The sequence below is a fragment of the Rhineura floridana genome, chromosome 3, assembly GCF_030035675.1.
Source record: "Rhineura floridana isolate rRhiFlo1 chromosome 3, rRhiFlo1.hap2, whole genome shotgun sequence".
Taxonomy (NCBI): domain Eukaryota; kingdom Metazoa; phylum Chordata; class Lepidosauria; order Squamata; family Rhineuridae; genus Rhineura; species Rhineura floridana.
The window spans coordinates 110,154,507-110,173,081 of record NC_084482.1 but is presented as its reverse complement, the minus strand read 5'-3'; the positions used below and the strand labels follow the sequence as shown (position 1 = coordinate 110,173,081).

The 18,575-nt window shown below is 42.1% G+C and overlaps 1 protein-coding gene across 1 annotated transcript in view; it reads left to right on the top strand.

The window, feature by feature from the left end:
* The window catches only part of MGAT4B (alpha-1,3-mannosyl-glycoprotein 4-beta-N-acetylglucosaminyltransferase B), a 178,298-nt gene that overhangs the window by 137,596 nt on the left and 22,127 nt on the right, over window positions 1–18,575 (top strand). The window contains exons 5-10 of the mRNA XM_061617321.1: window positions 1,075–1,121; window positions 4,509–4,622; window positions 5,621–5,696; window positions 6,889–7,003; window positions 8,519–8,649; window positions 13,707–13,814. Coding sequence (XP_061473305.1) covers window positions 1,075–1,121; window positions 4,509–4,622; window positions 5,621–5,696; window positions 6,889–7,003; window positions 8,519–8,649; window positions 13,707–13,814 — 591 coding nt within the window. The remainder of the gene's footprint in view (window positions 1–1,074; window positions 1,122–4,508; window positions 4,623–5,620; window positions 5,697–6,888; window positions 7,004–8,518; window positions 8,650–13,706; window positions 13,815–18,575) is intronic.

Genomic DNA, 18,575 nt, shown 5'->3' with positions numbered 1-18,575 from the left:
CAACAGATGTATGTTGTGTCCTACAGGACTCTGTTTGACCCTAGAATGGAAGGCTGCTTGTTTTCATTTTGGTCTCTATTCTAGGGTCAGAAACATTGTTTGGGAATCTGGAAACGTCCTCCAATTCTTCCCACCTCCCCTCTGAATGAACTTTTATTTTTCTCTTAAATTGTTTTCACGATGGTTCTGATCTTTGGCATAAAATCCTTACCTTTCTTGCATTCATCGTGTTGCCTTGTTGCCATATCTGACTCTAAATTGCCATATCTTGTCCTTAGAGTCAGTTGAGAATGTAAACATATACTTTGTAATGCTGCTTTTGTTGGACACATTTGGAATCATTGTGAAACAAGGAATCCATTAGGGTTCTGTACCTATACACCCACTTTTATGGAAGCGTGCTTCACTGCTTTTGGACCCATGTCTTTCTGCTGTATCTATCTAATCTATCTATAAAATGGCTAAGGCTGTATTATTACCATTTGTTTTTGTGGGTTATTGAAAATTTATTTTTTCAAATCTGACTTCATTGGTAATTTTAATGTGTATTTTATGTAAACTGCTTTTAAGTTTTGATGATTAGGCAGGGTATAAATCGTGTTAAATAAACAAATGCAATAAAAATCACTAGCCCTGCTTGCCCAGACATATTTATGTGAGTCATTTGTGACCTGAAAGAAAGAAAAGAACCAACTTTTGTAAAGCTTTCCTGCCTGGTCATCTAGTGGCCGTTGTTTATTCACCACAGGTGACCAAGCAACTAGGTTATTAGGAACAGGGCTATGCACTTGATGCTAGAACAAAGTTTGCTTGGTGGCAATATTCAGACTGTGGGGGCAGTGCTGGACTAAGGGGGATGCTTTTGTATAATATGGCAAAACTAGTGGTCTTCTGAAGGAGGGAATTTAAAAATAAAGTATATCTAGCGGCCCTTGGCAAGAACTGAGAACAAACCAAGCTGTTGGCATTGTAGGGTTACTAAGCATGATGTTTGATATGCAGAATATGCATATTGATGATTTCTTAAACCTGTATGTGTGCTTATTGCCTTCCCTGTTTAATTTTCCTTTGCAGACGGATCCCCAATATACTATGGGAGTGGCAGAAAATATCAAAAGCCTGTAAGCAATGTTCTTCTATCCTATATTGCAGTTTCATCTTAGGAAAAATATCATTTTGTTTTTCCTTTAATTAAAAAGAGAAATGTTTTTAATCTTACATTTTCTTTCTGAGTAAGATCAGTTTTTACTGAAGCACATGCATCAAGTTTCCATGCAGGTAAACGTTTAATTTCTCCTCCCCTGTTAAAATCCAGTTGTGAGTCTGCATCAGCCATGGCATCCATTTATTTCCCCATTGTTACTTAGATTGTCAGGAGACTCATTACTGTAGAACAACAATACGTGATGTGTGGCTTGTGGGCTGTATGGCATTTACTGCTGACTTTGAGTTACAGTGGTCCCAGGCAGACAATTCTTGTTCCCTGAATTCTGCAGCCTTTTCACAGCATGAGAGGGGGCTGCTTTCTAGCAGCACAAATCACAAACTAAATAGGGCTTAAATAAAGTCTTTGTGGTTCACTTCTAGCTCCTATCCAGATCCTTGCCATGAGGTCCTTTACTACGTTAGGGTTATATCCATTTCCCCCCTTGCTGCTCCTACCAGGTCTGCATCTGTTTTCTTCTATGTGAACTTCCTGTCTTGGAACATTCTCTGTGTGTTTTTTTCCTTTTGCAATGGCAGGTTTTCTCATCAAGAAGTTGCTCTGGGCTTTTTGGTTTGGTTTGGATAGGAGACTCTGGTGGATTGTTCTTAATTATTAGCAAGCTTGTAAAAGACATTAGGCAGGAATTAGCAGCATCAGAGCTCAGAGGACAGAAGGTTTAGAAGATAATGGTAATGGACAAGTCCCCAGCTTCATTGCCACTCCTGCATACTGTATGTTCCCTATTAATAGCAGCAGCTAAGATCAAGACTTGGAAAAATGGATGGTGTGACCTATTAGCTAGCACTTTACTCCCTGCACTGTACAGGCAATGAGAAAAGGCTCTTGTAATAGCTGAGGCAGGAGTCATTGTGTTTTCAGAGCTGAAAAAGAGCCCATGGCTTGTGTGTTGCTATGTGAAGCCTGGCAGACCCCTGTGCCTCCTTTTGGCTCTTGCCAAGAGTCCACAATTATTAAGATAGTATAGGACTGATTGCATAAGGATCCTAATGAAATTGATGGCCATTGTCTTAGAATGTGTCTCTCTATCAAGAGCCTCAAACTTTTCTTTTCATCAGTTTAGTGATTTGATTTCCACACACACTTTATCTCCTTAAATTGAATAGGCAGAAATGTGTGGGGAGGGGAAACACAAGGGAGACAAATACTGACTTTAGCTTGGATGGCTTAGAGGAAAAAACAGTTGTGCCTGTATCAGGAGAACAGCATTGCCAATAAGAAGCCATAGTTCAAATATTGCAGAAAGAAGATTATTTTAAAGGAACACAAAGTTGTCAACAGGAAATAGGTTTTTTAGATTTTTTTTAATGAGGTTGAGCATAGACAGAGAGGCTACTTTTTGTTCCTCAATTCCACCGCCTGTTCCTGTTGTCTTGAAATCACTTGATTAAGAATAAGATTGGCTGCAGGGTACATGGTGAAACTGTGCATAGGCAAACACTGGGGGGAGGGATTAAGGCCATTTTAAAAAGCACCAATCTTTTGGAAATTTGAATGTGCATTGGTATGTTTACATAACACTATGAAAGGCATTTAAACAAAGTGATATAAACTTGCCATTATTTGAATATGGGATAATAATAAAAAAATATTGTGGTAGCTCTGCCATGATAGGAAAAACATCAAAATCCAGTAATATAATCTTTGTAACAGAATATTTAATGAACATTTTGACCTGTGGATAACACACAACAGTAAAAGTCATTTCATCTCATAAGTTTGAACTTGTCTGTTTAGTTATATGAAACAGAAGCAATTCATTATTGGAATGAAATTGTTCCACTGTCTGTTTCTTGGCAAGTTTTAAATATAAGCAACTCTAAACAGTGTTGCTGAAAAGGGACAGTTGTACCTGACTTTAAAAATAATTGGCTCTCCCTGCTCATCCTTTCCAAAACCTGAGATGGCTTTTACTAGCTTTCTGGAATATCTGCCACCTTTCCAACCCTACCAGCATAAAGAAAGATGTATGCAGGGAAGCTTTTCATAACACCCTAACTTGAAGTAGAAAAGTCTTTTGAAGTATAAAGCACCTTACGATCATAGTTCTCCCAAGGGAAATGTGGGCTGTTCCTAGAATTCTCCCTGGCTAAGTACTTTGTGCATACTTGATTGGACCAGGAAATATTCAGTCTCATCGTTCTCTTCTCCCATTCAGTACAATGCAGGTGCCTGAATGCCCTAATTCATGGGTGAATTTTGTAGTTAACAACGCACTTATGAGTTCTTGGATCTACAACATCAGAAATAAAAGGAAACCCATCCAGTCTAAACCAGTTATAAACCAATTTTATAAGTAAATAAAATAAAATAGATAAACCCTTGCTCTGACTTGGGGAAGGAGGGAGATAGGCTGTCTCCTGTAAATACTTTGATCAATTTGAACCCACCTATTGAATCATCCCAAAGGAGGTTCCATTTTGGTGCTGTGCCTCCCAGCCTCCCCCTTACCTGGCTGTATTTGGAGACAAGAAATAAACAACTGGCCTAGAAATCCTGTTCTGAGGATGGATAATTTGTGGATGTCAGGGGTGTGTGTGTGGGGATTAGTTTGAGTTGCCTTCAAGAAGGATAAAACGGTTCTCTTCCCCTTATATCGTCCTTGGTATATGGACTCCATTTAAGATCCCCTGTGCATCTTCTGCTTCCTACTTGCATGTGCTCAAGCAGGATGCCATTTGGTTGCTGAACTGTTTGGTTATGACGGAATAGTGTAAACTAGAACAAATGTGAGGAACCTGTGGCCCTCCAGCTGTTGTTTGACTCCAACTCGCAGCAATCCCAACCAGCATGGCTAATAGGGATGATGGTAGTTGAGATCTAACAATACCTCGAGAGCCACAGGTTCCTCATCCCTGAACTACATAGAAAGAAGAGTGTATATCCAGTTGCCTTGTGTAATGATCAGGACATTTAGCATATAACCCACAAAAGTTAACATTACAAACACACACTCACTCACTACTGAGCTGCATTCAAAAGCAATGTGCATGTAAGAGAGGTGTGAGTGTGGTGGATAAAACTAACTTCACCTTCCAACTGCTGTGATACATTGAGAAATCCAAGGGGGGGGGATTTTCAAAATGGCAACAAATCTCCATGTTGATACTCTTCTGTTTTAAAATAGGACCTGAAAGGGCAGTTACTCCTATGGAGACTTCCTCTCAGAGCTTTTAATGCCGCCTCCCCCTGGTGTGCTATGATTTTCAGACTGTTAATCACCAGTGTTAGATTCTTTGCAGAAAGTGACAGCTTCTTCCTTATCCTTTCCCCTACCTCTCAGGTTTCCTAATGAAATACATTCTGGCCTTCTAGAGGTTATTTCCCCTTCTCCACACTTCTACCCGGACTTCTCCCGCCTCCGGGAATCTTTTGGTGACCCCAAGGAAAGAGTCAGGTAATAATAACCTGCTGACTTGATCTAAACTGGTATTGTTTTTTTCCCTTGCATGATTTTTAATGTGGTTCTTTAAACTTGCGTAGAAGAAAACAGAAGGCATTTACAGGGAGCCAGTAGTCATTGTTGACTGTATACGGCTTGAATGGTCTATCTTTTCAAAAAATATGTGCCTGAGAAACCTATTCAAGTTACATACAACTCTTTCTTTTTTCTTGCTGTAACTCCAATGCAATAAGTGCCTTGGGGCCAAACTACATGTGACATTATTCACACAATTAGTAATTGTGAGATAGTTTTTTTAAATTTAAAGTAAATAGCAGCCGTGAGGGAGGGGAATCGACCCCTTTCCTCCATTGCAGTCTGATCCAGATTCTGTCCCCTCCCATGGCTATTTGCATCAGGAGGAAAAATTCCATTGGCATCCATGAGAGCTTTGTTCTTAATGCAAACAGCAGCCACAAGGGGCAGAACATAGGAAGCCGCCTTATACTGAGTCAAGATCATTGTCTACACTGACTGGCAGTGGCTCTCTGGGGATTCAAACGGGACATTCCCAGCCCTGCTTGAAGATGTGGGGATTGAACCTTCTTCATGCAAATCAAGTGCTCTACCACTGAGCTACAGTCCTTTCCCACAAAAGGGTGAACTATGGCAGGAGCAAAGGGTTACATCCCTTTATCTCCCCACCACCACCACATATTGCAGTTTCAATCTGGACTGGATCCCTGGCCCTCCCTCTCCTGTGACTGCTATGTTACTTAGATTTTTAAAATGACACAATTGTTAAGTGAATGAATAACAACACATGTAGTTTGGTCCTAAAAATCACCTAGAATGCAAGCTAGAGTGATAGCTAGATACTCAGAATAGATGGGGAAACCATTATGGTCTCATAATTCTGAATTTTCTGCTAAATTTGTGTTCTCCTCTATAGAAAACACCTGTTTCCTTCCAGCAATGCAGCTGTAGCATTATAGTATTATTCTGTTTTATAGGTGGAGGACTAAACAGAACCTAGATTACTGCTTTTTAATGATGTATGCACAGTCTAAAGGCATCTACTATGTTCAGGTAAGATTCCTTCAAGCAAGGATCATTGTGTCTGGGTCCTTGGATAAAACACCAAAATCATGTATGGGAAGCCTGTGGTATAGAAGGGGGAAAGAGTGCAAATCATAGACAATACCATTAGTTCCATTATTTTGATCTGTGACTGTGAACATGCTAGTTGCCTACAGCAAAGCATTTCCATTAGCCAAACCTGGAGAGGGAATGGGTTGATCTGCTGATCAGTTGCGAAATCTCTTTGAAGTTGAATTTAGAAAAAGTGCACTCAAGCTAATCCCACCATGTTTTACAGTAAAAAGGGGTGGGATTTGACTAGTGTTGTGTGCCCCCATTTTCAGAAAAGAGAGGTGGAGATGCACTGGAACTGGTAGAACACTGAGTGTGTTTCTACCCTGTGTCTTATGGACAGCATTGCAGTAAAACTGTTAATTTTAACTCTATCCCTCATGAGTAAGACTTTATCTTTTCAAACTTCAGTAGCCACATAAAATCTACTTAGATTTAGATATGGAAATTATCATTTTAATGTTCATGAGATTTGGGGACAAACCATAGTTCAGAGGTAGAGCATTTGCTTTGCAAGCAAAAGTCCCAGGTTAAATCCCCGGCACCTCCAGGTAAGGTTTGGAGAGACTCCTGAGTGCAGCCTTGGAGAACCACTGCCAGTCAGTGTTGAAAATAGTGAGCTCAATGGATCATTGTTCTGACTCAGTATAAGGCAGCTTCCTATTTTCCTGGGGCATGAGTCAACTGGAGAGGTGGAATAGGACATTTTGTTTTTCAGCTTTCACATTATGTGGCCTTGACTTGGTAAGCTAACTGTTGAATCAGCATTACTGCTGATATGATATTATGTACCATGAGTTATGATAACAAGGTCTATTTCTAATGGTTGTCTGTTTAAAATGCCTAGAAAAATAAGGTCCCTATTTGATTGTGTGAGTAGATCTTCTCTTACACCATACCGGTATGTCCTGCGGTGGACTTAACTATTACTAATTGACTATTTTCTGTTACTTTACTTAACAAAAAACAGTAAACTGCTGGAAGGGTTTTTTCCCCCCGTGATAAAATCCTTGTCCCTGGTTGGAAGTTCCTCATCTTCACTTGTTGGATGTATTCTAGGATAGAGTTTTTCTTTAACAGTGCACATGTTCTGTCATGATTACTGACATCTCTCACTATGTTTTTGTAGCTGGAAGATGATATTGTAGCCAAACCAAACTATCTCAGCACAATGAAGAACTTTGCTCTGCAGCAACCATCTGAGGAATGGATGATCCTGGAGTTCTCACAGCTTGGGTTTATTGGTAAGACTCCCTTCCTCATAAACCCCACTTTCAGATGTATTTGGCTTAGAGGAACAGCCCCTGCCAATAGCGTGTGCTTCAGCATTGTGTGTAACTCAGCTTGCAGGAGAGAGAAAGTGTCATCAAAGTTTTCAGTTGTGCATCTTTTGACATAAAATGGGACACAAAGTTGTGATAGTTGTACTCTGGCTCTCTCTGAACTCAACTTGGAACATAAAGCAATGCCAGTCATCTCTAATTTCCCTTTGTTTTTTATGCGACACAAATGTTTTATTGATGTGGCCTGTTAAACAGGCCAAGCATCTTAAGAGGCTCTTCTCTTGGAGAGATGAGGAGAGGTGTTGAACAACTGAGATCCTTCAGTGCTTGAAGATGAAACAGAAGTAGTCTCTTCTACCACTCCCAGTTGAGTGGCAACAATATTGACGTTTATCTAGGAGTACTCTGTGCACCAGGAACATTGTACACCTTCGCAGAACATTTTCAGAACTAGTATTGTCTATTTCTGAAAGGGAAGCCCAACAGGAAAGGCTGCTTTCATTTAAGGACTAAAGCAGGGATGGCTCATGGACCAATTAATAAAACAGGGCACATCTGGCTATCAGTGCCCTACCAAATCTTAATCAAGATTGGGTTAAGAAGATTCCTCACCATTTATTTCTTTGCAATGTTTCTTTACCACTTTTTGCTGAGTCGTAGGGGACAGGCTTTTCACTATACTGGGGTAGCAAGTGAGAAGAGCCTGATCTGAGTTGATGCACATCTTGAATCCACAAATAATACCCCAAGTAAGACTTCTTTGACAGACCTTAAAGCACATGGTGTGTGTTTATGTGGTTCACTTGTAAGGAAAATAAATCTGTTTTCAGACGTTATGGAATATAACCTATTGCACACTTTAAATGCAGGGATGGCTAACCTGCAGCCCTGCTGATGTTGCTGAAGTACAACTCCTACCAGCCCTAGTCAGCATGGTGAATGGTCAGGAATGATGGAATTTGTAGTTCAGCAATATTTGCAGGGCCACAGGTTAGTCATTCATGCTTGAATGTCACATTAGTATGGATTAGTATGTAATTATCTTTGGCTGTGCTATACCAAGTGCAATCCAGTTCTGTAAAGCCATTACTGCAATGAGATGCCAGCTTTATTTTCAGAGCCTGGCCTCCTGTGAGGGGTTCAGAATAAGTGGGCCCCAGATCACTGTCTGAAGATTAAATTCATCCCTGAGAACACAGAAGGCAACCTTCTCTGGTCTACAGCATATGCAAGAGCCATAACCATATCTTGGGTGTTAGCAGGGTACCAACTATATGAATGCTAACTCACTCAGCATCAGCAGGTTGGATGCCTTTAAACAGTTCTTATCTGTAGAGAACACCTATGGCAAGGAGGGGGTTATTTCTCTTCTATTGATCCAACATATAACTCTCATATCTCTCCCTTAAATGTTGGACTGTGTCTGTTTAATTATTGTACTTATTTTTTCTCTTTTCCATCTTAATATGCTTTCAGGGAAGATGTTCAAGTCACTAGATCTCAGTCTTATTGTGGAATTCATACTCATGTTTTATAAGGACAAGCCCATTGATTGGCTGCTTGATCATATCCTCTGGGTAAAAGTCTGCAACCCAGAGAAAGATGCAGTAAGTCAAACCCCTGTTAGGGGAAATGATGTAATTCTAACCTTTTATGCAGAGTGTCTCTTCATGATAAACTACTGAAATTATGATTCTGCAATGGCCTTTTTTGAAAGGATATTTTTGTAACCCTCTATATCTAATCTAAAAACTTTTCTGACAGGATGGAATCATTTGTGGAGATTCCAAGTTCCTATGGGCGGAAAGGGGGGATTTAATTAAATACATACATACATACATACATTTTTGAGCTCTGGGTGTTGGTTGGAGAGTGTATTATCCTGTGGACTCTTTTTAAGACCATAAGAACATAAGAAGAGCCTGCTGGATCAGGCCAGTGGCCCATCTTGTCCAGCATCCTGTTCTCACAGTGGCCAACCAGGTGCCTGGGGGAAGCCCGCAAGCAGGACCCGAGTGCAAGAACACTCTCTCCTCCTGAGGCTTCCGGCAACTGGTTTTCAGAAGCATGCTGCCTCTGACTAGGGTGGCACAGCACAGCCATCATGGCTAGTAGCCATTGATAGCCCTGCCCTCCATGAATTTGTCTAATCTTCTTTTAAAGCCATCCAAGCTGGTGGCCATTACTGCATCTTGTGGGAGCAAATTCCATAGTTTAACTATGTGCTGAGTAAAGAAGTACTTCCTTTTGCCCTGAATCTTCCAACATTCAGCTTCTTTGAATGTCCACAAGTTCTAGTATTGTGAGAGAGGGAGAAGAACTTTTCTCTATCCACTTTCTCAGTGCCATGCATAATTTTATACACTTCTATCATGTCTCCTCTGACTCGCATTTTCTCTAAACTAAAAAGCCCCAACTGCTGCAACCTTTCCTCATAAGGGAGTCTGGCATGCTGAGAGATGCTGCCCAAAACGAAAGAGCTCCTGGCACTGGAGAGACAAGTGCCAGATTTGTGTTGCTTTGAGGCAAAATGTTCTCCAATAAAAAAATAAAAGTTGTTTAATAAAGTCATTCCTACTGCTAGAAGGAGGACAGCCATCCAGGAGAGAATCCTCTGTCTGTGACAAAATACTTAATTTTTGTTTATTCTTAAGAGGAAATGCTTAGTACCCAGGCTAAGATTCTGCTACTGCCTGTCTACTTGCCTGGTTCCAAGCCATCTTTGGCACCAGCGCATACCATGTTTGCCCAGCCCTGAGCAATTGTGCTCAGAAAGACCAGCAGTTGCCACAGCAAGTATCACAGGTGAGGTTGTTGACATGTCCTACAGAACAAAAGGCATATACCCCCCTCTTCTGATCTAGGCAAGGTTGGGATTTGACTCATGCATTTCTCTGTACCAATATGATGAGGTGTTGTAGTGCTTTTTCTCATTTATAAAACCTTGAACTGGAACATAGTTTCAATGTCACTGTGTATCCGGACTCACTTGCCTTTTCTTACCTGATTGTTTTCCCTCTGATGCTTTCCAGGGGATCCTGAGAGAATCTAAATCATTGTCTATTTAAAATGTAACCTAGTTCCAGCATAGATTTCTGGCTTCCTCTTCTGCTGCTTGCATGATTAACTCTGTACAACCGTCTTCTAAACCAGGCTCACTGTTGTAAAACCTGCTGTGTAGAATCAAATTGGTAACTTGTAGGATTTGTCTCCTTGATTGAAAGTTTGTGTGACCAGAGGTTTTGTGGTAAATGTAGTAAAGGTCCAGTCTGTATAGCTGTTTCTTTTGTCTGAAAACTTAGAGTTCACTTTCATTAGCTGCATCAGTAACAATATAAAGGCACAAAGGGGAGAGTGGAACTGCCATTGACTTCAGTGTCCCACTTAGCACCAGACAGGAAAGAGCTGTTTGCTAGCTACATTTATGAATTCTCCCATGAGTGGAGCCAAGTTTTTAATTTTCTAAAGTAATGAGAGCTGGAATAGGGGATTATCTTGGAACTGGACTGCAGGGAATATGTCGGCAATCCCAAGTGTTGCAGGTAATACAAATGCTTTTGCATAGCAGCCTGTGCCTACGAGGGAGGGCTGTCGCAAGAGGCCACTTCTACACATGTTAGTTAGATAGCAATGTTGGCAGTGGCATCACAGATGACTGATTTCCTGGGCTTCAGAGGCCTAGCCAGGGGGATTCATGAGTTCTGTTGATGTTTCCATTTGTTTTTGTTTTTATTTCTAGCTAAAGATCCCCTTAGCAGATCTCCATGTTAAAAATGTACATCCAGACCACTGCTTCTTGGGACCACCCGTAAAGTATGTCCCACTACAAGGAATGAAATGGGGAAGCAAAGTTGTGAGAGGTGGGATTTTGTAGTGGGTAAAAAGTCCACTCAGAAAAGTCCAGCCAATCATTTGGCTGAGTACATGATTTCCCCCAAAGAATCCTGGGAACTATAATGCTGGGAATTATAGTTCTGTGAGAATAAACTATAGTTCCCAGGATTCTTTGGGGGAAATCATGTGCTTTAAATGTATGGTGCGTACTCAGCTGGAATAACATGGTGGTTTGGGCACATTTCATTTTGCTTTATCTTTTCCAGTCCTGGCACTAATCATTGCACATTTTTCTTTGTATAAAATTGCAGGCTCAGATTTTAAATATTTTTTTTCCTAATAAATACTGATATTATGCAATTACACCTTTTATACACCCTAACACATTTGCAGTTTGCCTCATAAAAGACAGGCAGGCAGGGCAGGGCAGGGGGGAATGACCTTGAGTAGAGATAATAAAATAGCATCCTTAAGTAGGCAGCTTTAGCTTCTGCTAAAAGAAATTAGCAAGTTAAATTAACAGGGTGAATTGGTGCATAAATCTACAAACTTTTTTAAAAAATGCCTCTAGTGATGAAGGAGGAGGGGGTGGATAATGGACAGGAAGAGAAACAGCTTGAAGTGTGCATCTAGACCAGTCAGGAGAAAGTTTGGACCTCTTTAAAGAGGTTTTGCATTTTGGAGTGAAGGGGTAGTGGTAGATGTGAAGCAGAATTCTCTCAGATGACAGAGTGAGGTAGACACTGTAAAATAAAAAGTGCTGCAAATTAGCTTTTTTCCATCTAGGGTTGGTCAAACTTTTATTTTTTACCAACTGCAGTAGAAACAGGAGATGGCCCCATTTCCTTTTAGTTGTGTAAAGACTCAATGGTGAAACAAAAATGAGACGGCTGTAATGAACATCAATAAAATAGCATTTTATGAACACACAATTTGAACAAATTAGAGAGCTGGGAGGAAGGCCATAATTTATTCTGACAGCTACTTAATTAATGGAACATTAACTATGCATTCTTGAGATCCCTACGCCAACTAAAAGGTCATAGAATGCAGATGCCCAAAACGTCCACTGTTCTTTCTCTTTCCCATACCCCAACTCTCATTGTTGCTAGAGGGCAACAATAAATTCCTCTCCAGAGTCGTCATAAACAGCCAGGAGTTTATCAACAAAACTAAAAGTGGACCTGGATGCACAAGTTTATCTTTTTATACTAACCACTTCTGTTTCCAGTAAGATCTTAACCTATCTATTTCCCTTTCTTAGAACTGAGTCTAGCAGCCTGGCTCAATTGAAATCTAATTTTAAAAACACATTTCTGAGGGAACCTTTTTGCTGCTGTACTGCATTCTGACTGGGGCAACTATTTATTTATATATAAATAAAATCTCCTGTTGTTCCTCCCTATAGGAGCCCAGGGCGGCAAACAAAAGCACTAAAAACACTCCAAAACTTCATAAAAAAGACTTTAAAATATATTAAAACAAAACATCTTTAAAAACTTATTTTAAAAAATGCTTTTAAAAGTCTTTTAAAAAAAGGTTTAAAAATATATTAAAAAGCAATTCCAACGCAGAAGCAGACTGGGATAAGGTCTCAAAAGGCTTGTTGAAAGAGGAAGGTCTTCAGTAGGAACTGAAAAAATAATAGAGATGGTGCCTGTCTAATAAGGGGAGGGAATTCCAAAGGGTAGGTGCCACTACACTAAAGGTCCATTTCCTACATTGTGCAGAACAGACTTCCTGATAAGATGGTATCTGCAGGAGGTCCTCACTTGCAGAGCACAGTGATCGACTGGGTATCTAAGGGGTGAGATGATCTTTCAGGTATCCTGGTCCCAAGCTGTATAGGGCTTTGTACACCAAAACTAGAATCTTGAACTTAGCCTGGTAGCTAATAGGTAGCCAGTGCAATTCTGTCAGCAGTGGGGTGACATGTTGGCAATACCCTGCCCCAGTGAGCAGACTCGCTGCTGTATTTTGCATCAGCTGCCGCTTCCAGACCAACTTCAAGGGTAGTCCCACATAGAGTGCATTACAGTAATCCATCCTGAAGGTTACCAGTGCACAGAACAACAGTGGTCACTAGCTCACTAGTCGTGACACCAAAACTGAGCTGGACAGCTGACTTCAATTCCTATCTGTCACCAGAACTTTTAAAAATGTTTAAGCTGAGATATAAGACTAGGAGAGGTAGTGATCCACGTGAAACTGGACCTTCATACCAATTTGGATATAGATGAAGACAAACATAAACATAAGAGTTTTAAGTGTGCTGGAAGCATTTTAAACAAACATTTGCTGCATTCTGAGGTATTTGTTTTCAGGGCAGTAAATGTGAGTTTAGTGAAAGCCAGTGCGGCATAGTGGTTAGAGTGTTGGACTACGACCTGGGAGACCAGGATTTGAGTCCCCACACAGCCATGAAGCTTACTGGGTGACCCCGGGCCAGTCAGTGCCTCTCAGCCTCAGAGGAAAGCAATGGTAAACCCCCTCTGAATACCACTTACCATGAAAACCCTATTCATAGGGTCACCATAAGTTGGAATCGACTTGAAGGCAGCCCATTTCATTTTATTTCAAATGTGTGTTCAGAACATGTTCACATCCCTTAGGGGGAAGAAGGAAATACCAGTTTAAGTGTGGTTTGGACATGCCTTCTTTGTCCTTAAAACCAATACCGCAGATTGCAGCAAATGAGTGTTCAAGTCACTTCTGTTACATTTACTGTTGAAAAATCATTGTGTCCCTAATGGCAACTCAACTGAAAGCAGTCTGCCAACCTATTTCCTACTTAATGCTGAGTTCTTACTGTGTTTTTTTATTATTTCAGAAACATTGTGACAGACAGAAGGCAAACCTGAGGATCCGCTTCAAGCCCTCACTTTTCCAGCATGTAGGAACCCACTCCTCCTTGGCTGGCAAAATACAGAAGCTGAAAGTGAGTATGTGATCTCATAGCACTGGAAATATAAAATAAAATAATGAATTTTGCTGTTCTTTTTTTAAAAATTGTTTATTAGGGACATAGGAAGCTGCCTTAATCTGAGTCAGAGCATTTGTCTGTCTAGCTCAGTATTGTCTAAATTGGCTGGCAGCAGCTCTCCAGGGTTTCAGAGGGTGGACATTCCAGCTCACCTGGAGATGCTGGAAATTGAACTTGGGACCTCAGATGCTCTACCCCTGAGCTACAGCTCTTCCCCTAACTAGTGGTGGTGGACAGACTCAGATGGTCCGCCCCTGGAGACTCATGGAATCCACTGTATTCCTAAACGCCCTGAGGGAGTTTCCAGCAGATAGAGCTGGTGACCATGTTGAAGCCCTTGTTATGCTGTGGAACAACAAGATGAGATGGGCTCTTAACAGTTGCCCCTGAGTGCCCTCTCTGGCATTGTGGAGCCTGGTTTGCACCTTGGTATACAATGAACTAAGGGAAATGAAACAGGCTGGATGACAGCTAGAGAGCAAGTGATGAAAGATGTGCTGTGAGCAGGGCCAGATTAAGCTGAGGAGGGCCCCTAGGCTGATTGGTGTTTGGGGGGCCTTTCTCCTCTTAGGCAGATCCGCGGAAACAGCCGCAGGAGGGATCGCAGGACAGGAGCTTCTGAGCCACCCGCCATCCCGTCCCATCCCATCCCATCTCCCCCGCTTCACCTACCTTTCCGCTTTTTTTGCGGCTGCGCACACTGCGCACACAGGTTTGCCATCTATCAAGATGGCGGCCGAGGTTTCTCTGAGGGGCTGAAGCCTCTGCCGCCATCTTGGTTGATGGCACACATGCGTGCTACACGCGCACATTGCTGCCATCAACCAAGATGGCGACAGAGGCTTCAGCCCCTTAGGGAAACCTCGGCCGCCATCTTGATTGATGGCAAACCACAAAAAACAGCGGAGAAAAAGGTAAGTGAAGCGGGGGGATGGTGGGCGGGGCCCCCAAGAGCTCCGGGCACCTAGGCTTCAGCCTACTAAGCCTAATGGATAATCCGGCCCTGGCTGTGAGGCTGATCAGGCACAAGTAAACCATCATCACTGTGCCTACTGTGTGGTAGTGAGGACAGTGAAAAAGGCCCACTTCTTTGCCTCCATCTCATCCTCAAGTAGCCATCTGGTGGAGCTTTCTCATATTGTCAGTGGTCTGTTAATATCAACTCCAGGAAATGGAGTTTTAGACCATTTGGAAACCCACTGTGAATTGTTTGCAAGGCAGTTCAAGAGTAAAGTTGCTCACCTCCAGAGCAATCTTGATGCCGTGTCTACATCTACTATAGCCCCAAGTTTGGTATCCAGTGCAATGTCTGCCGCAACTTCTTGGGCTCAGTTTCAGCTGATGCTGCCTGATGATGTTGACAAGATGCTTGCAACGATGTGGCCAGCAATGTGTCCTCTTGACCCTTGCCCTTCCTGGCTTATTAAAACATGCCGAGGGCGTATGACTGAGCGGATCTAGGGTGTGGTCAATGTGTTGTTGTGAGAGGGAGTGGTTCCAACCACCCTGAAAGAGGCAGTGTCTGACTGCTCATGAAAAAGCCCACTCTGGACCCATTGGTCTGTCACAACTACTGCCTTGTGACAAATACTCTCTTCTTAGGGAAGGTGATCAAGTGGGTTGTGGCTCAAACAGATTATCTTGACCCATTCTGATCTGGGTTCAGGCCTGGTTATGGGACTGAATCAGCCTTGGTTGCCGTGATGGATGACCTTTATTGGGAGAAAGACAGGGAGTGCGACCCTGTTATTCTTACTTGATCTCTCAGCAGCTTTTGATACCACTGGCTATGGTATTCTTCTGAGCTGACTTGGTGAGATGAATACTGGTGGCACTGTTTTACAGTGGTTCCAATCCTATCTCCAGGGTCATTTACAGAGAATAGCATTTGGTGATTGTCTTTTGGCTCCCTGACAGTTGTACTGTGGGGTGCTGCCGAGTACCAGCTTGTCTCCAATGATGTTTAACATCATTGGGAGTGGTCAACAGGAGATGTGTGGCAAGGTGTCAGTAGTATGCTGATGATACCCAGCTCTATTTCTGTGTAATATCTGAATCGGGAGAGGCTGTGCAAGTCCTGGACCAGTGCCTGGACTCAATGGTGGACTGGGATGACGGCCAATAAACTGAGTCTGAATCCTAGCAAGATGGCGGTGCTATGGGTTGGTGATTCCCGAATTTGGATAATTGGTCCATTGCCTGCTTTGGATGGGGTTGTACTCCCTCTGCAAGAGCAGGTTCATAGTCTGGGGGTGCTCTTAGATCCATCTTTGTTGCTAGAGGCCCAGGTGACCTCAGTGGTTTGGAGTGCCTTTTACCAGCTCCAGCCAGTAAGACAGCTGTGGCCATTTCAGGACTGGGATAGCCAGGATTGTCCATGCACTGGTAACCTCCAGGCTGGATTACTGTAATGCGCTGTATGTGGGGATGCCCTTGAGATTGGTCTGGAAACTGCAGCTGATGTAAACTGAGTAAGACAATGTTGCAGTGTATTACCACTCCCTAACAGGACTACTTCTGTTTAGGGATCCAGCTAGTCTGGTACCAGGAGGCTTGGAGTGCTGTTCAGGATTTGTAACGGTGGGGAAGGTTTCAGGAGGGAGTGGAGAACGGAATATTTTGCAAGCAAAGATTAGTCTGAGCAGAAAGGATCTGAAGGTACCTGCTGTAGTTCCATTTCCAAAGTAGTGCAATAGTTGGATGGGAAATTGCTGGAAACTCTGGATATGCAACTTTGATCTACTTGAAGGAAGTCGGGATATAAAGTAAAGATAGCACTGAAACTTTACTCTAGGGCCACTGGTATTTATTTATTTATTAGATTTATTAGTCGCCCATCTGGCTGGTTGTCCAGCCACTCTGGGCAACGTACGGAATAAAAACATACAAATACATTAAAACATTAAAATCTCAACAGTAGTAGTAAACCTAACCCACCCCTCTTTCAACCGGCCCTATAAGGACTAGAATGTGGTTTTCTCTTGAAGTTGGGATTCATTGGCTACCACAGTCTGTGCTTGATTGGCTGAGCCTCTCTACAGGTGGTGTGAGTGTAGACAAACTGCATCTCTATGCATCAGGCAAATGTATATGTAAAATGTGGTCGGTTTTTGAATGTGCAGCAGTTTATGCAGGGAAAGCAGGTGGTTTTCAAGTGCAGGTGAGTTCCCTGAGGAAAGGAGATCAGCTGTGCTATTCTGCAGAGAGGGAGTGGATGCTTCACTGACAGAATATGGAAGAAATTGTAATGGGCTGGAAGGAATGGGGAAGCAACAGGTTGGGAGTCAAGGGAATTGGATCATGGCAGGGATCAACTCTGACTTAAGTGGCTAGCCACATTCAGTATCTGTGTGCTGCTGCAGGTTTAAAAGCCTCAAAGCAACAATGTGCTTTAGAGAATGAAGCTGTGCAGAGAACAGGTACACCTTACAAATATTTGACTTGTGAGACTTGGGCATCAGAACCCATTTGAGGTCTGTAATATTTGAAGGAAGGTTTGCCGATACGTACAAAAATGTTCAGTTCTCAGATTCTTAGTTCATTTTTTCACTTTAGGCAAATGTTGGCTCTCTTAAGTGACTTTCTCTTTCTTTTCCACTTGTTCCCAAGGGCTCGGGGCATTTAACAAAAGTTTTAAAATAAAATAACCTACATGTTAAAAACAAAATATTTGTTAAGTTGAAATAATTCAAGCATGCTTAACCCTGCCAGTTCACTGCTAACCCAGAGGGGATTTTTTTACCACTCTTAAAATGTTCATGATCTTTCTAAAGAATTATATGTTACATCAAAACTGTTTTTATCTAGGAATGTAGATTGCTGCCATATACTGAGTTGGATCATTGGTCCATCTTGCTCAGTGTTGTCTACACTGACAGGCAGAAGCTCTCCAGAGTTTCCAGCAGGAGTCTCTCCCAGCCCTACATGGAGATGCTGGGTATTGAACCTGGGACCTTCGGCATGCAAAGCAGATGCTCTGCCACTGAGCTACTGTACTAAGAACTGGCAACATCTATCTTTAGAAAAGGCAGCTGTGGGCCCCCACTATTGGGATCAGGACCATGGTGCAGGAGTGAAGCAGTTTAGCCCTTTCTCTGCCTCACTTCATTTTTACACAGGAAGTCCTTCCCCGAAGCTGGTATTTGCTTCTGAAGATTCACATCAGCGAGAAAAATATGTAGATTCATAGACATTTGCAGAGGAACAGCAAACAGAAATGTCTCTGTCTGGAGGACCTTAGAAACTAAAGTTTGATATAGTGGAGGCCAAAGAAGGAAAAGATGACGATGGAGGGTGGAGATAAGAAGACAAACACTTATTGAGTTCATTTAAAGATAGTTTCAGCAGGCAGAGAGGACTAAGAGGGGTGGGGGTTGCCAGAGGCTTGATGGAAATGGTGAGTTCTGTGGATCGGTTTGAAAACACAGAGAAAAGTAATGTCACATTGGTATTCTGGAAGGGAGTTCCAGGCAAAATCAGGGGAGAAAGGGCAGACTGAAATGGAGCAAGAGATCTAGTTGAGAGTGGGAGAGAGGGAGCGTTTGAAGAGCGACAGTTGTGTAAATGTTTGTTTTAATATTTGCTGAGTTTATCTATGTATTATTATTGATCATCATTTTATGTACATCAAGAGATTTTTTTTTAATGAAGCGGTTTGGACATTTTTCTAAAAAAAACCCAAACAGGAATATGTCATCATATAAAGGTGGAAAGATA